This window comes from Schistocerca serialis, chromosome 5 (genome assembly GCF_023864345.2).
Source record: "Schistocerca serialis cubense isolate TAMUIC-IGC-003099 chromosome 5, iqSchSeri2.2, whole genome shotgun sequence".
Lineage (NCBI taxonomy): Eukaryota > Metazoa > Arthropoda > Insecta > Orthoptera > Acrididae > Schistocerca > Schistocerca serialis.
In genome coordinates this window covers 737,478,510-737,503,154 of record NC_064642.1, presented here as the reverse complement: position 1 = coordinate 737,503,154, position 24,645 = coordinate 737,478,510, and the positions used below count along the sequence as shown (strand labels likewise).

At 46.0% G+C, this 24,645-nt stretch overlaps 1 protein-coding gene across 1 annotated transcript in view; it reads right to left on the bottom strand.

The window, feature by feature from the left end:
- Nucleotides 1-24,645, bottom strand: part of LOC126481395 (RNA-binding protein Raly-like) — a 999,983-nt gene that overhangs the window by 102,419 nt on the left and 872,919 nt on the right. Inside the window, exon 7 of the mRNA XM_050105125.1 lies at nucleotides 8,628-8,756. Within this exon, the coding sequence (XP_049961082.1) occupies nucleotides 8,628-8,756 (129 nt within the window). The remainder of the gene's footprint in view (nucleotides 1-8,627; nucleotides 8,757-24,645) is intronic.

Below are 24,645 nucleotides of genomic sequence, written 5' to 3'. Positions count from 1 at the left end.
AGAGCTGGAATTAACGGAGGAATACATGGATAGAGAGGAAGTCCGTCCGATTGTTTTACTGCACTTATGCTGCCGTGGTACATCTTGCACCAAACAGTGTCGATGACATGTGGTTAGTAATTATGGTGGAAATTCCTAGTGGAGAAAAAAAAGTTCGCATACTACATGGTTAATCAGTGGATGGAAAACCCTAGTATCAGCTAAAATGTGGAATGTCTTCAACCAGCGCCATAGGATCACTAATGCAGCGAAGGCTGGCACAGGAAACTAAACTCATCAATAAATCACAAATATACGAAAATATACTATCCGATAAATAAGCTGAAAGAGGAAGGAGCAAACGCCACATTTGAAATTAAGAAGATTCCATTCGCCTGTCTCTTCGAGAAACAAGAAAAGCTACTTAGCGAAGGTTAAAAGACATTACAATATACAGGATGTACTGGGTATAAGTGCAGGTTTTTTTTTATATGTACACAACACAGTGTGTTGGTTGTTTGTTCCTTGTGTCTCACAGTCTTGCCACAAATACGTCACGAACTTACGAACTGATGTTTTCTTCATGGCTGTGACTGTACCAACTAAGTGGATTACGCATGTCAGTGTAGACAATCCAATTTGCGCCAACGTCTCTTCACGTCAACTTCTGACCTGCTGCACAGAAGAAAATAAGTACTACTCTTGCAACACTTAGTTAAAAGTACTAACCAACCTAAAAACATACGACATGTAATAGTTGTAGTTATTAGTTTGCGAATGATGTCAGTACTGATGTAATGTTGTTCAGTACACCGTCCTCAGTCAGCAATAGAGACATCTGCACTTATACCCATTACAATCTACATAATGATGCAGAAGATTTAAGAAAATCTTGAATATCTCTGGCTTTATTCCAACTAACTGAGGAATAAAAGGTCATCAACTAAGAGAACCAGTTTAATTATTTGATGCCGTAGTGTTGTCGACAGTAAGGAAGATAAAAATAAAAAAGTAAATATTACAACAAGTCAAACATACCTATGTATTGTGAGAATAGCCAATCGTAAGCCTGCATAAAATGTGGAGGGATGTTCTTATTACAAAAAGGTCGGCAGAGCACCCCATTCTTATGGTTTACTTTGATGGTCAGAAGCCCGGGGCACCAGGAGATACACCCACTTGAAGGCGCAGATAAGAGATCTCTGACAGTGTAAATTTCGAGTTTGAAAGATCACATGAGGACACACTAGGCCAGTGGGAATTTTGTTTGTCTGCACTAGTCTTTTAGCTCTGCATTCAACATGGCAGTGAGCTGGGGTGCCATCGTGAAGTAGCCATATTAGCCTTCATAGCACCAGCGGCAGGTCTTCCAGCAGGTGAGACAGCGTCAGCAGATGTGCCACGCCCCTGAGGTGTTGAGGAAGGATGACTGGTGCCACGACGCAGTCGCATTCTCCGCCGACCCGACAGGACTATGGGTGATGGTTGACGGTCATCATACCATGGGGACTCTTCAAAGCCCACAGGTGGGACGTCTTCAATATTGACGACACCTCTAATTTCATTTATGAACTGTATGGAAGATGCAAATCCCAGTGCAGTGGTGGTTCGTGCCATGAACTAACGAGAAAACTGTCGCTGCGGAGGCATCTCCGTAAGTCCAATGCCTACTACGTGTTGTAAGGGTTACGGATAGTGGCAGTTGACGTAGCGAATGTTCCACACTATCATCCAGCTTAGTCCATGCTGACAGGCCACCAGCCTCTTGCTGATTCTGGGATCACTATCAAAGACCTTTTGTCTCCACCTTCAAGGGGTGTACCTCCCTTGGAACGCATATCCAGCGATATGACTGTATGATCATTCTTGCTGCTTATTCTCTCGGGATCATTTCCTGTTGTTGGCTATCAGTTAGCAAAATAACCCTGTATAAAATCGCTAATCAAGAAAAATGATGCGTGTAGTATAGAAACGGAAAGGGAAGTAGATGAACATGAGGCAAGACATACAATACGCAGAGCGGAATTTGACAGAACACTGAAAGACCTAAGTCGAAACAAGGTCCCTAGAGTAGACGGCACTCCTACAGGATTGTTGATACCCTTCGGAGAGTCATCCACAGCAAAAGTATTCCACCTTGTGTGCAAGGTATATGAGACAGGAGAAATTCCCTTAGAACTGAAGAGCTATGTAACAATTCCGATTCCAGACAAGGAAAGTGCCAGTAGTGAATATGTCACTGAACCATCATGGTTACAAAATATTGACACGAAAAATGGAAAAACTGTTGAAACCAACCTTGGTCAGATCATTTTGAGTTCCAGAGAAACGTAGGAACACGCTAGGCAATACTGACGCTACGACATATGTTAGATGTTAGTTTGTTCCGACCTTGGGGTAGGTCATATTGTGTTCTGGAGAAGTGTAAAACACGCTAGACAATACTGATGCTACGATTTGTTTTAGGTGAAAATAATTAAAATCTACTTTAATATAATTTGTAGATTAAAAGAAAAAATTAACTATTTAGATAGGAGTACAGTTTTTGTAACTCTAGAAGTATCAGCCACAAAATACAGGGAACGAAAAGTAGTCCACTACTTGTACAGAAACTAGACGAGTCCCGTTAGAATCGAGGGAAATGAGAGGGAAGCAGTAGCTTAGAAGCGATTGATACAGGATTATTGTAGTTCTGTCACTGATGGCGAACGACAGGGAACAGCAGTTGAACGGAATGGATAACGACTTGCAAAAAATTTGAAGATGAACATAAAAGAAAGTAAGGGTAGTGCAATGAAGTCTAATGAAACGAGGTATTCCTACCAAAACGAGTAAATGAGTTTTGCTCTTTTCGCAGCAAAACAATAGATGGTGGAAGAAGTAGAGGATACAAAACTCAGAAGGGCTACAACGAGAAAAGTATTTTTGGAGAACAGAAAGTTGTCTACATTGAACATAAATTACAATATTAAGACATGTTTTCTGAAGGTATTGCTCTGGAGTGTAGTCTTGTATGGTAGTGAAACGTGCACAGTAAGTGGTTCAGACAAAAAGAGAAAAGATCCTTCTGATATATGCGGCTACGGAAGAATCCTCAACATTAAGTGGCTATACAGAGAAACTAATCAGGTGGTACTGAACCGAACTGGAGAAAAAAGTAACGAGTACAAGAAGCGGTCAGCTGAAACAACAGAGATTTAGTTTGGTGATGGAGGGATGTGGGGCGGAAGGAAGTAATAACTGTGGGTAGAGACCGATGTAGAATACATCAAACAGTTTGAAATATATGTAGCACTCAGTAGTCATGCAGAGACGAAGAGATTTTCTCAGAGTAGACTAACGATGGGAGACCACAACAGCACTAACAAAGACAACAGTGTTTTCTAGCAAGGTCCACCGGAGGACTTTCTTCGAAGTTGGAACGCAACAGAGAGGTGCCTGGGAAATTGTATTTGTTAGGGTGGATCGTAAGTCGTGTTGGATAACACGGCTGAAGTTTCTCATGGCCTAAATAAACTGGATTTTTATTTTTCACAGTCAGTACCGAGCATGCACTGAAGTGACAAACGACAAGAGTGAGTGGTATGCACACATACAGGAAGCGGTAGTATCGCGTACACAAGGTATAAAAGGGCAGTGCATAGGCGGAGCTGTCATTTGTGCTCAGGTGATTCATGTGTAGCGGTTTCCGATGTGATTATGGCCGCTCGGCGGGAATGTACAGACACTGAATGCGGAATGGTATTTGGAGTTAGACACATCGGATTTTTCATTTCGGAAAACGTCAGGGAATTCGATTTTCTGAGATTCACCGTGTCAATAGTGAGCCGAGGATACAAAATTTCAGGCATTAACTCTCACCACAGATAGCGCATGGCCTGCACATAGCGAATGAGAGCAGCAGCCTTTGCGTAGAGTTGTTAGTGCTAATAGACAAGCAACCCTTCGAGAAATAACAGCAGAAACGAATGTGAGACGTACGACTAACGTATCTGTTAGGGCAGTGCGGCGAAATTTGGCGTTAATGGGGTATGGCAGCAGACTACCGACGCAAATGCCTTTCCTAACAGCACGACATAGCCTGCAGCGCATTTTCTGTGCTCGAGACCATATCCGTTATACGATAGACGATTACGAAACCCTTGCCTGGTCAAATGATTCCCGACTTCAGGTAGTAAGAGCTGATGGTAGGGTTCGAGTGTGGCGTAGACCTCCCGAAGCCATGGACCCAAGTTGTCAACGAGGCACTGTGCAAGCTGGTGTTGGCTCCATACGGAATTCACAGGGTCTTTTGGTCCAACTGAACCGAACATTGGCTGGAAATGGTTACGATCGGCTACTTAGGAACCATTTTCAGCCACTCCTGGACTTCATGTATGCAAATAATGATGGCATTTATATGGACGATAATGTGCCATGTCAGCGGCCCACAGTCCTTCGCAGTTGGTTTGAAGAACGTTCGAGTTCATAATTTGGTCACCCAGGTCTCCCGAGATAAATCAAATCAAAAATGCCTCTGACCACTATGGGACTCAACTGCTGAGGTCATCAGTCCCCTAGAACTTAGAATTACTTAAATCTAACTAACCTAAGGACATCACACACATCCATGCCCGAGGCAGGATTCGAACCTGCGACCGTAGCGGTCTCGCGGCTCCAGCGGCTGGAGCGCCTAGAACGGCACGGCCACTCCGGCCGGCCCCCGAGATAAATCCGATCGAAAATCTGTTGGACACAGTTGAGAGGTCAGTTCGTGCACAAAATCGTGAACCAGCAACACGTTCGCAATTATGGACGGCTGTAGAAGCAGCATAGCTCAGTGTTTCTGTAGCGGACTTTGAACGATTTGTTAAGTCCATGCCACGTCGGGCTGCTGCACTAAACAGGGCAGAAGGTTCGACACGATATTACGAGGTATCCCATGACTTCTATCACCTGAGTGGATGACTCGTGTTTAATTCCATAGTTTAATTGTTTTTGGTGTCCATGAATTCTTGCACTGAAGTTCACGCACTGAAACACTGAGATAGCTAGCAAGAAGGCACATAAGAGAAAAAATGATGTTGTGCAATGCAAGGAATCTGTTATTATACAGTGCAATTGATAACTGACGAATACGTAGCAAATGTTATCGAAAATTCAAAAGCGGAGAAGCGAGGACGAGTAAACCAGTCTTCGGTGAGATCAAGGAGGGGTTATAGGGAGCGAGAGACGGAACAAACATAGCTGAGGAGGTAAGTGGATAGACTTTTTTGAGAAGTTCACGGCCCGAATCGAATTGTTCTCAGGCACAAAGTTTTAATCTTACATGTTGTTTCGTCATGCAGAACTTTGAGGTTTTACCAGCGTAACCGAGTACCTCTTCCTCTACTCCATAAAGTTGGTTAGTCTAAGAGCAAAGCTTGCCTCGGTATTTTGTGAAATGCACTGATACACATTATAAAGATGTTTGTTAGTCGGAACATGCTATTCAGGTGGCGCCAGCAATAAAATTAAGAGAAATTTCACATGGTAGACTTGTTGTAGCGAATGAAAATTCATAAAAGTTTCTTTCGGCGAGGCGAATTAAGTTTATTTGTGCATAAAATGAATAAAAGGATTGTATTTACCTAGCAGTTTTGAAACGTTTTAAAAATGTTTACGTACGTTTAAAATCATACAATCAGAAACTGCTGTGCCACTTACGAACTGTCTGGTATTTTTGCAGGCAGACGCTTTAGATATACAATATTGCTTTAAGCCGCAGGAGAAATTAACTTTCGAGACTATGTTGCGTTTCGCTGGAATAGCCTTATCTGAATACGAAACTTTACCACACCGGTGTGCCAAGATGAAGGACGAAAGCAGCTTTCGCATGATCTGACACTCCCAGATAATGCAGCTCGGTGAAACCTGGACCATACACGGGAACAACGGCTACAGTATAGTAATCAAGGTAAGTTAAAGAAATGCGCAGTGATACGAAGAAATGTGACACTTTTCCGCCGGCCGCTGTAGCCGAGCGGTTCTAGGCGCTTCAGTCCGGAACCGCGCTGCTTCTACGGTCGCAGGTTCGAATCCTGCCACGGGCATGAATGTGTGTGATGTTCTTCGGTTTTAAGTAGTTCCTAGTCTAGGGGACTGATGACCTTAGATGTTAAGTCCCATAGTGCTTAGAGCCATCTGAACTGTTTTTGACATTTTCTCGGGGGCAATAATTACACTCCAGTCACCGTGACTCATGATGGTCCCCTGGACATTACAAAAGACAGGACACGGTCCTTAATAAGTTATGTGATCACCACGAACAGCATGCATGCTGTCTTGCTGACCACAGGGATGGCAAGGTATTGTTATGGTAACGTCTTCCATTCACCCACCGGAGCGGCTGAAAACATCTGAATGCTTGTTGGTGCCTGTGCACGCGCTAGAAATGCATCTGCCACACAGAGGTGAGGGGCTGTTGGAACGAGAGGATATTCGCCGAATATCTGGGACTCACAAACCATCGAGCACCTGTGGTAAGGGTTGGGGTGATGTATTCCAGTACGTTGTCATGCACGAAGGACCATCCAGCAGCTGTCAACTGCCCTGCTGGAAGGATGGATCACCCTTCCACAAGAACTCCTTAGTAACCTCGTAGTGCGCCGTGATGATCACACATCCCGTTCCGAACTATGTTCCGTCTTGGGAACCATCATAAATGCGGTGACTTCAGTGAAATTATTTTCTTTGAATAAAAGCATCATCTCTGTTCGTCTCATTGCTCATTTCTTCCAGTTACATTTTGTACTATGCTCTAACAGTTATTTCTACGTATGGTCCGAGTTTACTCGAGCTGTGTTACTTGGTAGTGACAGATCATGTGGATGTCACTTCGTCCTTATGTTTTCACACCAGTATTCATCGCTCCATATACTGAAATCAGCGTTGGATAAATCGACATAACAACTGACCAGAGCTATGGCTCTTAAACTACGATTTAATTCCAAGGCATAAAACATTCTTGTAATAATCTTTTGATATCTATTATTTATTTATTATAGTTACGTCAGCCATATTTCAGTACAAATGTTTTGATGACTTCTTCGGACAATCGCAGTTATACCAACTAATTCAAATTTTTTGCATTTTGACGACGCATTTGTACTTATTTCTCGTAATGTAACAAATCATGTCGACGCGTGCATACATGGATCGTCTGCTTTCTGGAAGACCTACATATTGTTTACCTTGATTCCCATTTTCTAAACGAACGTTCAAGAACTGAGTACAGTGTTTTGGGACACATTGTATAACAAAGCACTACAACAAATATGTGAGGAAGGCCCCGTTAAAAGAGCTACGGTGCGTGGTCCACGCTGCTTTGTCTACCTGGTCAAATAACACGTTGTTTACGGTGTAAACAGTATACAACTGTTCTCTGACAGCGGATTCCCCAACCGGTGCGCGACGCTTGGTAACGTCAAACGAGCCCGAAATATAAAAATTCATCAGAGTTTCAGTGGAGTGGGCGGGCACACAAACGCGCGCGCGCACACACTCACACACACACACACACACACACACACACACACACGCACACACACACACACACACAAAAATACACACACACACCCACACACGCACAGACGCACAGCCGTTATGCAGTACAGTGTTTCACAAGGCTCGGAGATGCTGTAATATACAGCGTAAAAGTATCAGTGAAACATCGAAAAGTATGGAATGAACCCTAAAAACATTACTCGACATGAACAATTTACGATAAAAGTATCGTCGACATTGCTGTGAAACTTTACGGCAGGCGGTATTCTAATGATTTATTTGTATTGTGGAGCAGAAGTAGTTAAAATGAGCGATAAAAACTAATATTTAGTTAAACGAGAAGTATGTTATCATCTTTAAGCTACTGTGTTTAATATCTGAATCATGCATGTGCGTCGTGGTGAGATATGTGAGAAGTGATTTATTCCATTTATTAGTGCTATATCTTGCTCGTTAGCTAATAACACGCATTAAAATGTGAAATAAATGTGTATGGTAGAGTTTCAATGCGTATAATTGTGCGATCGTATATTATCTGTGTAATAATAACCAAGATATAATGCAGTTTAACTATGTCCCCCTCAATTCGCCCACCCTTTATGAACGAGTCTCAGTGCATAGCCTTAACAAACGAGAATATTACTCACCAATCTCCTGCATTATATGTAACATTTACTATATATTGTTATGTACCAACTTCTGTAACGTTTCATTTTACTCACAAAGCCAGTTGCCCAGAAAGTATAGCTGATGGACACGACTCTAAACAGGGATATGAAACTTATCGTTACGAAGCACGACGAGTATCCAAGGAGACTTCTTTAATTTTATATTAATTATGCGATGATAAAAGGTAACGAATTTTGAAAATCTGGGTGGTTGAGTTATTGTTGATCTTTCGCCGAATATATTTGTTACAGCATGAAATGAAACAGTTTTAAATTTAATACAACAGTCAAGCATGAATGTTAGAGTAGAAATTCATGTCCTGTCAGTCATGGCACAGCGTTAAAAAGTAATCATAAAACTATTGTGAAGGAAAGACCAGTTTGCAGTACTGACAAAGACAGCTCTCACAATGCAAAATCAGTAAGTGAATACACATCACAACATGAACCACTTACTATTGTCCGCCAACGTGTGGCACTTGCACGTGAATCGCAGCTTGCAGTACGTCTTCTTGTGTTCCAAAAGTTCTTGAAGCTCGGTGAACATCTCACGGCAGTTTCCACAGATGAGAATGTCAGGGTTACCTGTAACCACAAGAAACTGAGGCTTTACCAAATGCGAAAAAAAAGTTAAAAGCAAGGTGTCTATAAGCAGAGACAAAGAGAAAAACTGTGTAGTCCAGTTTGTTAAGAAAGTAAAGTTCTGGGTTGAAACTTCCTGGCTGATCAAAACTGTGTGCCGGACCGAGACTCGAACTCGGGATCTTTGCCTTCCGTGGGCAAGAGCTCTATCAACTGAGCTAACCAAGCACGCCTCACGCCCCGTCCTCACATCTTTAATTCCGCCATTACGTCGCCTCCTACCTTCCAAACTTCACAGAAGCTCTTCTGCGAAACTTGCAGAACTAGCACTCCTGGAAGAAAGGATATTGCGGAGACATGGCTTAGAAACAGCCTGGGGGATGTTTCTAGAATGAAATTTTCACTCTGCAGCGGAGTGGGCGCTGCTATAAAACTTCCTGGGAGATCAAAACTGTGTGCCGGACCGAGACTCGAAGTCGTGACCTTTGCCTTTTGCGGGCATGTGCTCTACCAACTGAGCTACCCAAGCACGACTCACGCCCCGTCCTCACAGCTTTAGTTCCGTCAGTACCTCGCCTCCTACCTTCCAGACTTCACAGAAGCTCAGTTGGTAGAGCACCTGCCCGCGAAAGGCAAAGGTCCCGAGTTCGAGTCTCGGTCCGGCACACAGTTTTGATCTGCCAGGAAGTTTCACATCAGCGCCCACTCCGCTGTAGAGTGAAAATTTCACTCTATAAACATCCCCCAGGCTGTGGCTAAGCCATATCTCCGCAATATCCTTTCTTCCAGGAGTGCTAGTTCTGCAAGGTTTCGCAGGAGAGCTTTTGCGAAGTTTGGAAGGTAGGAGGCGAGGTACTGGCGGAATTAAAGCTGTGAGGACGGGGCGTGAGTCGTGCTTGGGTAGTTTAGTTGTGAGAGCACTTGCCCGCGAAAGGCAAAGGTCCCGAGTTCGAGTTTCGGCAGGGCACAAAGTTTTGATCTGCCAGGAAGTTTCATATCAGCGCACACTCCGCTGTAGAGTGAAAATTTCATTCTAAGTTCTGGGTTGTTTCAAAGCGAATGTCATGATTTTACTTACAAATAATTCACTACATGAAACTCAAATTTTTGTTTGTATACCTGTGCCCTTGTGACGCATTATTTCCTGTGGCTTCCGTTAGAGAGCGCCATTAGTGACCATGGCGACTAGTGAACAGAAAGCTTTTTGTCTTTTACAGTTTGCAAGTACTTAATCTGTTGTTACAGTGCAATATGTGTTACATATTCTGGTCCATGGTAATCCTCTAAGTGATAATAACATCCATAGGCGGTGTCATCAGTTTAAAGACACCTTCTGCGTTTGCAAAGGGAAGAGTACAGGACGACCAAGAGTGACTGAAAATCGTGCTGAATGAGTGAGAGAGTCTTTCACGCTTAGCACCGAGAAATCATTTCGGAAAGCTAGTCGTGAATTGGCGATTCCAGTGACGTCTGTGTGGACAGTTTTGCGGAGACCTTTGCAATTACGTCTGTTTCGTTCACATTTGTTGCAATCTCTGAAGCCTACAGACTACGACTTACATGCCAATTTTGCAAATGAAATGTTAAACTTCCTGGCAGATTAAAACTGTGTGCCCGACCGAAACTCGAACGGTCGGGCACACAGTTTTAATCTGCCAGGAAGTTTCGTATCAGCGCACACTCCGCTCCAGAGTGAAAATCTCACTCTGGAAATGAAATGTTGCTGCATAACGATGAAGCTTCCCCGGATCGTACCGTCTTCAGTGATTAATCGACTTTTCGCTAAGGGGCAGTGTGAACACAGATAATGTGCACATCTCGGGGGGTCAGCACATCCTCACGAGCTGATAAAGTTGCAGCGAGATTTTCCTAAATTGAACGTTTTTTTGTGCCATATCTTGGCAGAAAGTCTATGTGCCTTTCTTTTTCGGTGAAGGAACTATAACATATTTACTACCTCGATGTTCTAGAACTGCAGCTCTTTTCTCACTTGGAGCTGAACCAATAACTTCATTTGGTAGCAAAATGTTGCGCCGCCTCACTTCGCTACAGGTTAAACGACGTGGTACAAGATCGCTGCATTGGCCACAAAGGCGCGGATGATAGAGTTTGTTTCACATGGCCTCCACGTTCATCCGATCTGACGCCATGCAATTTTTACCTTTGAAGATTCATGAAGGACCGTGTGTTAGTGTTTCCGTTACCAATTGATCTAACTGAATTAAGAAACAGCACTGAAGCACTTGTTGCTACAATTACTCCGGACACACTGATCAAGGTCTGGGAAGCGCTAGCCTATTGAATCGCTGTGTGTCATGTGACGAATGGTATTCACGTTAAACACTTGTAGTATTTATAACTGCAAGTTGTATGTAATAAAATGCTACAAGACCCATTTTCAAACACCTAGTAGAACGGCGAACTGCATGACTTGCCGTAATTTGGCACATATGTAACCAATTTGCATTTTGACTGTGAATCTCGCTAAAGGTTAGTACGGATCACAGTGCGAATTTTCCGGGAATGCTGCGACAGGATAGGGAAGCAGAGACGGCATTTCAACAAATTGCCTCTTGTATCACGTGGATAGCGTTGCTTACTTGAATCCTACAAATTTGGTGGGGCATATACACCGCCTGGAAGAAAAGTTCACCTGAAAAACCTGTGGTGTCACCGCCAGACACCACACTTGCTAGGTGGTAGCTTAAATCGGCCGCGGTCCATTTAGTACATGTCGAACCCGCGTGTCGCCACCGTGTGATTGCAGACCGAGCGCCACCACAAGGCAGGTCTCGAGTTATGGAATAGCACTCGCCCCCAGTTGTACAGACGACATTGCTAGCGACTACACTGACGAAGCCTTTCTCTCATTTGCCGAGAGACAGTTAGAATAGCCTTCAGCTAAGTCCATGGCTACGACCTAGCAAGGCGCCATTAGCCTTACATAGTTTGATAGTTATCGTATGAAATGTCTCATCAAGAACGATGTATACAACAAGGATAGATTAAAGTTAAGTATTCCAGCAGCTACCTACTTTTCTTTATCGCATTTATGAAGTATCCTGTTTCAGACCATCAAGTCCGCCTGCTTGCTTTATGGCCGCCTCCCTTAAATAATGTGCGTAGTGTTGGCAATCTGTCAACACAACAAATGACGACAAGGATTAAAAGCGGATTTCGCGTTTGTATTGCTCTACTTTCTGGCGACGTTACAAACCGCCTTTTAGGCCCTACGACCCAGACGTGGAATCCTGGACGGAGTGGTCACGCCAGTTTGGATTTCATCTCGCCGCCTACAGAATTCAAGGTAACGAGCGGCAGCCTCATTTATTGTCGTGTGTAGGGGTGAAAACGTACCGTGTGATAGTGAAATTATTTCCCCGATGCGACGTAGCAACTCTGTCCTACGAAGAAATTTTGTCGGCATTGGACGCCTATTTCAAAGAAACAGTAAATGTAGTTGCAAAAAGGTATACTTTTTTTCGTACAAAACGTACGGCCGGTCAAACTAATAGGGAGTGGGTTGCAACATTGTAAGTCCTTACTAGGGATTGTGCTTTTGAGTGTGAATGTGGACTCCCTTATTCAGATACAATGGTACGTGATGCAATTGCACGGAACATTTCTGATGTTCGTATACGGGAGCAAATTTTGAAACTAGTTAATCCCTCCCTTCAGCAAGTGATAGACATATTAGATAGACAAGACACACTTGACTTTGCTCAGGAATCATTTGCAACTTCGCCAGCCGTGTGTAACATTAACCAGCCCGCCGGGCGCGGTGCGCGGCCCGGTAAACTGCCCTCGCGCACGTCCACGCAGCTGCCGCCACGGTCTAACCCAGGTGTGCCGCGCCAGCATACAACTGCAGTGAAATCATGCCCGCGGTGTGCTACTAGACATTCGCGTGAACATTGCCCGTCACGCCAAGCTACTTGCTTTTTCTGTGATAGGAAAGGACATGTTCAAAGTGTTTGCCAGAAAAAGCTCAGATCAGACAATCACAATCATTCCCGGCCTTTTGCTTCGCGCCGCAATCAAACCAAGAATTCTCAGGCTCGTGAACCTTCGCCCATGGACATTCATGTAATTAATTCCACTTCGTCCAGTGCCACTGTCTCTAGCTGTGACTGTGTTCGTCCCACAAATACTGTGTATCGACGTCGCCGGAAATCACGTCAATTAGCAAGTGATGCTGTACCTGTATCAGTTCAAATTGCACAAAACAGTCGTTCTTGTCGTCAGCAGGACAATAAACTTTTTGTAGATTTGGACTTTAATGGCAAGGTCATCCCATTCCAGCTCGATACCGGAGCTGCAGTTTCATTGCTCAATCACGACACGTACAAACAACTGGGCAAACCTCCGTTGCGTGCCGCAACTGTTAAGCACACTACATATTCAGGACAAAAGATCCCTGTGTTAGGACAGTGCACTCTTCTTGCAACATACAAGGGACAAACAAAACTTGTGTCATTTTACGTTCTTCGTTCTTCTACTGCAGTGAACTTGTTTGGTTTAGATTTATTTCAATTGTTTAACATGTCTGTAGTAAAGCAGGTCCTATCAGTGAATCAGACTGTGCCTTCAGACAGTGTTTCTCGGCTATGTGAAGAATTTGCAGACATTTTTGCACCGGGCCTTGGTTGCGCTAAGAACTATGAAGCACATTTGGAACTGAAAGTAAACGTGCAACCGAAATTTTTCAGAGCGCGCAATGTTCCTCGCGCATTGCGTGATGAGGTCGCAAGAACATTAAACGATTTAGAATCACAAGGTGTGAGTGAATGTGCGCAATGTCTCTTCCCTTTCAGCTCCGCTTCATCGCTTACGCAATTCAGGTGTTCCGTTCGTCTGGACGACGGAATGCGAACGCGCCTTTCGCCAGTTGACATCGGCGTTGCTTTCTAATACTTGCCTTACGCCATTCGATCCCCAGAAACCCCTTTTGTTGATGGTAGATGCATCGGATTTCGGGATCGGTGCTGTGCTTGCGCACAACGATGGGTCGCATGGTCGCCCTATTGCCTTTGCGTCTAAATTGCTCTCGTTTGCGCAAAGAAATTATTCGCAGATAGAGAAAGAAGCTTTGGCTCTCGTGTTTGGTGTTACTAAGTTCCATGATTTCTTGTATGGTCGTCACTTTACCATCATCACAGACCACAAACCTTTGACGTCGCTTTTTCATCCGAACAAGCCTGTACCTCCGCATACAGCGCAGAAATTCATTCGCTGGTCTATTTTCCTCTCGCAGTACCGCTACGATATCTTGTATCGGTCCACTGCTAAGCACAGAAACGCCGATGCGTTGTCCCGTTTGCCTGTTGCTGAGGAACGAGCATTCGATTCTTCCGAACTTGCTTGCATGTTCATTGATTCGGAAACCGATGAAGTGGTCGAATCGTTTCCGATTGATTTTCGTCGCGTAGCTACAGCCACAGCTGCTGACCCGGTCCTTGCTACCGTTTTGCGTTTTGCTGCTACGCAATGGCCTTTGTCAAAGTCTCGGATCGAGGATCCGTTGGTTCGCCGATTTTTTGCTCACAAGGAGAGACTTTTTGTTCGACGTGGTGTTTTGTTGTTGCGTTCTGATAATGATCAGTCCAGAGTCGTGGTCCCACGTTCGTTACAGTCCTCTGTTTTACGGTTTCTTCACCAAGGACATTGGGGTATAGTGCGAACGAAACAACTTGCTCATCAGCAATGTACTTGGTTCGGAATCGATGCTGCGATTACGAATATGTGTTCTTCTTGCATGGCGTGTGCCGAACAACAATCCGCACCCCCGCGGAAAGTCTTTGCATGGCCAACAGCCACTCCCCCTTGGCAACGCTTGCACATCGATTTTGCTGGTCCATTCTGGAATGCTCGATGGTTGGTTCTGGTAGATGCCTTCAGTAATTTTCCTTTTGTTGTCCGGATGTCTTCCACGACGTCCTCTGCCACCATCCATGCGTTGTCTGCTATCTTTTGCATTGAAGGTCTTCCGCAGACTATTGTTTCCGACAATGGCCCACAATTCATGTCCGCAGAATTTCAGTCATTCTGCCAGGCCAATGGTATTCAACAAATGACATCCGCGCCGTTTTCGCCTCAGTCAAACGGTGCCGCTGAACGATTGGTCCGGACTTTCAAGTCACAAATGTTGAAGTTGAAAGAGTCGCATTCTCGGGAGGACGCTTTGTTGCTCTTTTTGTCATCGTATCGCTCTCAGCCCCGAGATGGTCGCCCGCCGGCTGAGTTGCTCCACGGTCGTCCTCATCGGACCTTGATGTCTTTGCTGCACTCGCCACATCAGGTTCCTGTGCAGCGGCAGACTTCTGCTTTTGCTCCAGGCGACGTTGTATTTTATCGCAACTATCGAGGTTCATGGCGTTGACTCGCAGGGCGCATTCTTCGCTGCCTCGGCCGCGCGAGGTATTTGGTTTTGGGGGCATCTGGTGAGGTGCGTCGGGATCTCAATCAGCTGCGCCTCTGTCGTCGCATGGGTTCTGCCACTCCCCGTCTGCTTTCAGCGACGGTGCCGTCCGGTCAGCGCCCTGGGGACCCATCTACTGGCTCGCCTCATCCCCAAGTGTTACCGACGATACCTTCCATTTTGCCCCATGGCGACGCACCGCCGCAGCCGCCGCCGCCGCCTGTTTTCCCGTCGGCGCCGCCCGCATTGGACGCTTGGCTGCAGCCGCCAAGCGCATCCCTGGGTCACGCGCCGCCGATCGCTTCCCGTGACCAGCTGTCCTCCGCCATGGAACTCTTGCCCGCTCCGGACCACATGGCGTCTTCGCGCGTCGGGTACCCCGACGCGATGGAGGTCGACCCTTCGGCCCCTCCTGTCTCTTTACGGGCGCATACATCGCATGTTGACGTGCACCCTGGACTAGGTTTTCAGGCGTTTCCTAGCTCCCCTCGGACCGAATGGCCGGGTGCGGGTGGCACAGCCTCGCCTGTTGTTAGGCTCCCCACCTCATCGCATACGTCAACATGGGGTACTCCCCACGGCGGGCGGAAGCCTTATAACACGACCGTTCGCCGATTTGCGGGGGAGGAATGTGGTGTCACCGCCAGACACCACACTTGCTAGGTGGTAGCTTAAATTGGCCGCGGTCCATTTAGTACATGTCGGACCCGCGTGTCGCCACTGTGTGATCGCAGACCGAGCGCCACCACCAGGCAGGTCTCGAGTTACGGAATAGCACTCGCCCCCAGTTGTACGGACGACATTGCTAGCGACTACACTGACGAAGCCTTTCTCTCATTTGCCGAGAGACAGTTAGAATAGCCTTCAGCTCAGTCCATGGCTACGACCTAGCAAGGCGCCATTAAACTTACATAGTTTGATAGTTATCGTATGAAATGTCTCATCGAGAACGATGTATACAACAAGGATAGATTAAAGTTAAGTATTCCAGCAGCTACCTACTTTTCTTTATCGCATTTATGAAGTATCCTGTTTCAGACCATCAAGTCCGCCTGCTTGCTTTATGGCCGCCTCCCTTAAATAATGTGCGTAGTGTTGGCAATCTGTCAACACTACAAAGACGATGTAGAATTTGATACAATGATGGCATATGCCAAATTTTAGCCTTCCGAGTGGCGGGATGGTCCTTTCGAAGAATTTCCACACATGTCGGACGTGCTGCATCAGTTGTGTAGTGATGCTGGTTATCAGTGGTCACGTGACCATCCTCATACTCGTAAACGATGTTCTGGACGTCCAAGCAGCACCGCCAGGATCGTCGTGTTGTAAGAGTAGCAGTGGCGGGTGGTACAGCTACAACTACACAGATAAGAAGGTTTGTGAGCCCTGACGTGTCAACACCAACTGTTGCGAACCAGTTATTGGGAGTCGGACTACCGGCACCCGTTTCTTTTGCCCATCTTCCACTCACGCCACAGCATCGACTGGTGCCGTGAGGGGATGAGTTGGAAAACAGAATGGCACGCCGTGGTCTTTAGCGATGAAAGAAGATCCTGTCTGCACGCAAGAGATGATCGTCTGTGTGTACGACGTAGACCTGCTGAACGCTGTCTCATAGAGTGCATTCGTCCAAGACACACTGGCCCCGTCCTATGTCTTACGGTCTGGGGTGCGATAAGCTACAGCTATCGTTCTTCTTTGGTGTTTCTGGAACGGACGCTAACCAGCGCTCGGTACATCTGGTGTTGTTAGACCTGTTCCTTTGTCTATCTCGCAAAACGAAGGTGATGCTTTTTTTCCAACAGGATAATGCCCACCTGTACACTGCGCACTAAATTCAACGTGATGTGCAAGACGTGCACCAACTTCCCTGGCCAGCACAATCTCTACACATGTCTCCCATCGAGTACGAGTGGGATTGATGAAACAAGACGGAACTCTACAAGACAACTCTTACAGAACTACATGAACAGACCGAGCAGGAGTTGCGTAACGTATACCAGGACAGTGTTCGCAATCTTTACGATCGACTGGCTGCCAGAGTAAGCGCCTGCATTGCCGCCCGTGGAGGCTACACCGGATAATTGTATGGGTGTTTCAGCATGGGTTTACACCTAGTATCTTAGAATCGCTTGTGCTATTGATCTGTAAATGTAAACATTTCATGTTCTCCGTATAAACTGCCGCAACAATAAATCCTGAATGAAATGGACACCTCCACACGTTTACAATAATTTTTGTCCAGTACTGTGTTTCACTCTAAATACTAGTTGGTACCGAGTGAGGTGCCGCAGTGGTTAGCACACTGGACTTGCATTCGGGAGAACAGCGGTTCAAACCTGCGTCCAGGCATCCTGATTTAGGTTTTCCGTGATTTCCCGAAATCGCTTCAGGCAAATTCCAGGATGATTCTTTGAAAGGGCACGGCCAACTTCCTTCCCCATCCTTCCCTAATCGGATGGGACCGATGATTTCACTGTTTAGTCCCGTCCTCCAAATCAACCAACCAACTAGTTTGCACAGTAAAGGTACTGATAATGTGTTTTCACTTTGTTCCCATAAAATTTCTCGCCAAGTGTCGTGCAATGACGCTCTGCAACAGCGTGTCTCGCCCTGCACCATAAAGTCACAATGCAGGCAGGTAATATGAGGCACTCCACAGGGTTCAGTATTAGGTCCTATAATCTTTTCATTGCACATATATGGTATGTCATCAGTTTCGCCCTACTGTAAATACCGCATGTACGCTGGTGATCTCCAGTTTCATTTAAGTGCAAAACCAACAACTCTGAAAACGGCTTCCGAGAATTTCAGTATCCATCATTGTGCACTATTTAAATGGACACGGTATGTGCGATTAAGCCTCAACCCATCCAAAACTCAAGCGGTGCTGGTTGATCATTCTAAACTCAATAGCCCGAAATATCAGGAATCCCTACCATCTTTAACATAAATGAGGCAAATACCAACTTCTCGCGAACAATGAAGAGTCTAGAAGAAATAACAGATGAAAATCTAAATAGGACTGAGCACGTACGTACAATGTGAAAGAAGACGTCGGCATCTCTGCATGCCCTAAAAAATATGAAAAGCTGTTTCCTCTTAATTTGAAAAAAAATACTTGTACATACATTTATACTTTTAGTTACTTATTACAGCTACGTTATCTTCAAGATCTTTCGCAGAAAATGTCATGGCGGCTGGAACTTGTAATGGATGCCTTTGTTCATTATATGTGTGTTGTTCTACTCTGTAATCATATTTTACCGTCATATAGACAGCTATTAGAGCTGCGTGCTGCCAAGCCAAGAGATTTCCATACCCTCTTTCTTCCCTACTATCTTCTCAACGAACTCTGTCCCCCATGTCTCTCCTTGGCCTCAAGGATGTTATCTGAACAATATGACAGAAGCACCCGTTCCAACGAGAGCAAATTCAGTTTTGCTCCACTCCATCGTTTAGCCAGTTTCTTGAAGTTCTTCTCCGTAGCAGGAATCCCACTCTGGAATAACAGTTCAAATGGCTCTGAGCACTATGGGACTTAACATCTGAGGTCATCAGTCCCCTAGAACTTAGAACTAGTTAAACCTAACTAACCTAAGGACATCACACACATCCATGCCTGAGGCAGGATTCGAACCTGCGACCGTAGCGGTCGCGCGGTTCCAGACTGAAGCGCCTAGAACCGCTCGGCCACATCGGCCGGCAGGAATAACAGTCCGCTTGATATTACAGAACTGAAAAGCATCTCCTGCTTCAAAGACAAATATCTACTAAGCACTGTCGATGTAATCACACATTACCCTCGTACATACCTCTTCCAAACCAGACTTTTCTCTTTACTCCGTGCTCTCAGCTGAGACTCTCAAATTTCCTTTCCCCAGAACTCATATATCAGAAAACATCTATGTTGTGCACCTGTCAATTCTTTTTATATCTGCCAGTGTCATTACTGCTATTATTGCCATTGTTATTATTATTATCATTATTAGTATTATTATTACTTTTTTCAATGTTAGTGGCAGCAGCTGGAGAAGTACAGGTACCGCTAACATTTACTTCATAGCCAGTACTATTCACACACACTGCAGCTTCAGATCATTTTAATACTATTTGTCGTAAGGAAATTGTTTCTTTCTCAGGGAAGTATGATGTAAAAAAGGTAATGTATATATGGAACCGTGGTCCGATGTAACGCGGCGGTTGTATAAAATTTGGTACGATATACCTTACGAGGACAGCCAACAACTGCGCCAATGAATTCTAAGCCGAATGACTGCTTGCACAAGGGCCAGAGACGGACGAACGCGTTACTGACTTGCTCAATTTGTGAAGCTCTTTCTCTTGAATAAATCATTCTATTGTTCTGATATTCTAATCACTTGTTTGTCTGCATATGCAAATCATATCTACCGACTACCGTCGCAGTCGAATAATTTCTTCGTAATGTGTCTCCTTTTTGTATTTACTTTTTGTCTTACAGGGTATTACCGGCTAAACCAAATAAAGCCCATGACTGTAAAATCAGTTATGGATTTTTTCGGGATTTTATGTCAAAAACAGTAAAAACTGTCTCAGCTCTTAATACGACTGTAGAAAGCTTAATTTTGGGAAGTGAAATGACTTTTCCATCACTTGATTACTTGGAGACTGAAGGGTAAAATCTTACCTCAAAGTTAGCCATTTAAGAAATCATAATTTCGATTTATTTAAAGTGTAATGACGTCCTTTGTTTTCATAATCTCACACATGATGGCTCAAATATAACGCAAGATATTGCTAAAAGCTTATGTATGGTACGTCAAGAACGTACCGAAACAATTATTAAAATTTCCCCTGCATCAGACCCTCGTCGAATGGACTTTCTCGATAAATGTAACGTTTCCTCCACACTCATAGGGAATATCTTCGGGAGCCGTGGCTTTAATTCACCTAAGCGGCGACTAACTGCTGACTGAAGGCAGTTTTCACGGCGAGGTAATTACATCATCGTTGGCGATTGGCGGGCCTCCTCTTTTTTGTATTTCCAGCGTCGTTGGCCGTTGGCTGTGGAGCACTGTCGCTACTGCACCACAGCAGAAGAACGGCACACTTCGTAGCGAATGTCGGCAGCCAGACACGACTGAACTTTCGCATTCCTCTTTCAGATTCAAATTTAGCTTTGTAACATTAGCAAACGTGGCGTCGCTATGTTTGCAGTTCGAATGGCTGAAAGCAAACGCAGTCGAGCCCCTAATACACAGGCCGACGTAAGTGTTCGAACACACACATGTATACTATTCCTATTCTCTCTATAGGTATTTAAAGTAAGTAGACGTAAATATAACTCGTACAGTGTAAAATTGAGGCTTCTGCTAAACAAATGAACTCATGAAAAGCAACTGAAACATATTTACACTACCAGAAACAACGAAAATAATTTGTTTATATCTGGACGCAAGTATTAGAACAGAGAACAGCTTTAGGTATCATCCCGTTTCGATTAATTACTATCTTCAGTCTCCCACGCTTTTACCTCCCGCCCCTCTCCGTCTGATCGTCGGTCCACTCGCATCATCTCCATCCCCACTCTCATCCTTCCCCTCCCCCCATCCAACACCCCCGACATCACTTTGATTTCCGGTATCTCATTTCTCTTCTTCACCATGCTAATAACAGGATCCCATGCTTTACACGGGATGTACCCGCTATCACGATTTATCAGCGGTTCTCTTACCCGAATCTCAGTAGCTTCCTTAATGACGCAGTCCCAGAAGCAGGACGTCTGCTTCAAAACCTTGGTGTGGACATAGTGCATTCCACGTAATTCCGTCAGGCAATGTTCTACGACGACCAATATGTTAGGCTGCTCCAACCTTATGTGCGGATGCTGATCGCGGCAACGATCTTCGACAGCACGCACCATCTGACCATGTACACTCCTGGAAATTGAAATAAGAACACCGTGAATTCATTGTCCCAGGAAGTGGAAACTTTATTGACACATTCCTGGGGTCAGATACATCACATGATCACACTGACAGAACCACAGGCACATAGACACAGGCAACAGAGCATGCACAATGTCGGCACTAGTACAGTGTATATCCACCTTTCGCAGCAATGCAGGCTGCTATTCTCCCATGGAGACGATCGTAGAGATGCTGGATGTAGTCCTGTGGATCGGCTTGCCATGCCATTTCCACCTGGCGCCTCAGTTGGACCAGCGTTCGTGCTGGACGTGCAGACCGCGTGAGACGACGCTTCATCCAGTCCCAAACATGCTCAATGGGGGACAGATCCGGAGATCTTGCTGGCCAGGGTAGTTGACTTACACCTTCTAGAGCACGTTGGGTGGCACGGGATACATGCGGACGTGCATTGTCCTGTTGGAACAGCAAGTTCCCTTGCCGGTCTAGGAATGGTAGAACGATGGGTTCGATGACGGTTTGGATGTACCGTGCACTATTCAGTGTCCCCTCGACGATCACCAGTGGTGTACGGCCAGTGTAGGAGATCGCTCCCCACACCATGATGCCGGGTGTTGGCGCTGTGTGCCTCGGTCGTATGCAGTCCTGATTGTGGCGCTCACCTGCACGGCGCCAAACACGCATACGACCATAATTGGCACCAAGGCAGAAGCGACTCTCATCGCTGAAGACGACACGTCTCCATTCGTCCCTCCATTCACGCCTGTCGCGACACCACTGGAGGCGGGCTGCACGATGTTGGGGCGTGAGCGGAAGACGGCCTAATGGTGTGCGGGACCGTAGCCCAGCTTCATGGAGACGGTTGCGAATGGTCCTCGCCGATACCCCAGGAGCAACAGTGTCCCTAATTTGCTGGGAAGTGGCGGTGCGGTCCCCTACGGCACTGCGTAGGATCCTACGGTCTTGGCGTGCATCCGTGCGTCGCTGCGGTCCGGTCCCAGGTCGACGGGCACGTGCACCTTCCGCCGACCACTGGCGACAACATCGATGTACTGTGGAGACCTCACGCCCCACGTGTTGAGCAATTCGGCGGTACGTCCACCCGGCCTCCCGCATGCCCACTATACGCCCTCGCTCAAAGCCCGTCAACTGCACATACGGTTCACGTCCACGCTGTCGCGGCATGCTACCAGTGTTAAAGACTGCGATGGAGCTCCGTATGCCACGGCAAACTGGCTGACACTGACGGCGGCGGTGCACAAATGCTGCGCAGCTAGCGTCATTCGACGGCCAACACCGCGGTTCCTGGTGTGTCCGCTGTGCCGTGCGTGTGATCATTGCTTGTACAGCCCTCTCGCAGTGTCCGGAACAAGTATGGTGGGTCTGACACACCGGTGTCAATGTGTTCTTTTTTCCATTTCCAGGAGTGTATATCCTATTACGTCGGCAAGGTATCTGACAGACTTCGGATTTCTGTAGTCCAACGTCGTCTTTCACGCTAACAAGCAATGTCCGTGTTTTGACTGGTGGGTGGAAGACCGCCTTCACTTGGTGTTCCCCTAGAATCCGCCCTACCTTGCCGGGTAACGCGCCACGAAAAGGAATGAATGCAATAGCCGCGTCCCCCCGAGAATCCTCTTGTGGATCCGGCCTCTCCGAATTTGCCGCTCCTTGTACCCATTTTTCCGGAAAACCACTCTCAGATGTTGAAGTTCCTTGACGACACTTTCGATGTGAGAGAGAGTGTGCGAGCCCTGTGTACCAAGGTTTTGAGCCCGCCGTTCCTCTAAGCGGGGTGGTGATAGCGGTCTGATTGTAAGTGTAGGTCGGTGTGCGTCTTCTTCCGGTACACGCTTTGGCCCAAAGTGCCTCCGCTCTTCTTATAACAAGGACATCCACTTTGACCTCCACGGTAAAACTAATATTCTGTTGTATGGAATTAAGTTGTATAAGGAAGTCATTCAGTTAGCCCCTTCCATGTGTCCATACGACAAAGGTGTCATCTACACACGAGAAGAAACAGTTAGGTTTCCACTGGGCTAACTCCACGGCTTTCGCTTCCAAATACTCCATATACATATTGACTCCTGGCGGCTACTGTTTGCTCGTTATAGCCATTATCGAAAAAAAAGTATGTCGACGTCAACACGTGCCTAAAATGGTTGGTCGTCCCTGCGACAAATGTATGACCAATAAGTTCTAAGGATTCTTGTAAAAATACTCGGCCAAAAACAGGGAGAACGTCGGAACTCACAAGGAATGAGTTAAAGTTATTAAGCGGACGGCACTTTGGGCCACAGCGTGTACCGGAGGAAGACGCACACCGATCTATACAATGTAACCACACGGCTCAGACGAGAGGCGTCCTCGAAACGTTGGTAGATAGGGCTCGCATACTCTCTGACAACGAAAATACCAATTAAGTATTTGAATATCTGATAGCAGTTTTCCGGAAGAATGGCTACAAAGATAGGATAATTCGTAGAGTCCTGCGTCCTATACGCTGTGTACGACCGCCGTAACCACAAGAGGATTCTCAGGAGGACTTGACCATTGCTTTAATTCCATTCTGTCGTGCGTTATCCGGCAACGTAGGAAGAATTCTCCGGAAACGCCAAGTGAAGGCACTGTTACGTCCACAAGTTGCGCTACTGGCCATTAAAATTGCTACACCACGAAGATGACGTGCTACAGACGCGAAATTTTATCTGACAGTAAGAAGATGCTGTGATATGCAAATCATTAGCTTTTCAGAGAATTCACACAAGGCTGGCGCCGGTGGCGACACCTACAACGTGCTGACATGACGAACGTTTCCAACCGATTTCTCATACACAAACAGCAGTTGACCGGCGTTGCCTGGTGAAACGTTGTTGTGATGCCTTGTGTAAGGAGGAGAAATACGTACCATCACGTTTCCGACTTTGATAAAGGTCGGATTGTAGCCTATCGCGATTGCGGTTTATCGTATCACAACATTGCTGCTCGCGTTGGTCGAGGTCCAATGACTGTTAGCAGAATATGGAATCGGTGGGTTCAGGAGGGTGATATGGAACGCCCTGCTGGATCCCAACGGTCTCGAATCACTAGCAGTCGAGATGCGAGGCATCTTATCCGCATGGCTGTAAAGGATCGTGCAGCCACGGCTCGATCCGTGAGTCAACAATGGGGACGTTTGCAAGACAACAACAATCTGCGCGAACAGTTCGACGACATTTGCAGCAGCATGGACTATCAGCTCGGGGACCATGGCTGCCGTTACCCTTGACGCTGCATCACAGGCAGGAGCGCCTGAGATGGTGTACTCAACGACGAACCTCGGTGCAAGAACGGCAAAACTTCATTTTCGGATGAATACAGGTTCTGTTTACAGAATCATGATGGTCGCATCCGTGTTTAGCGACATCGCGGTGAACGTACATTGGACGTTACATTTCAGGTGTGTTACCACCCATGGCTCTACGCTTCATTCAATCCCTGCGAAACCCTACATTTCAGCAGGATAACGCACGACCGCATGTTGCAGGTCCTGTACGGGCCTATCCGGATACAGAAAATGTTCTAC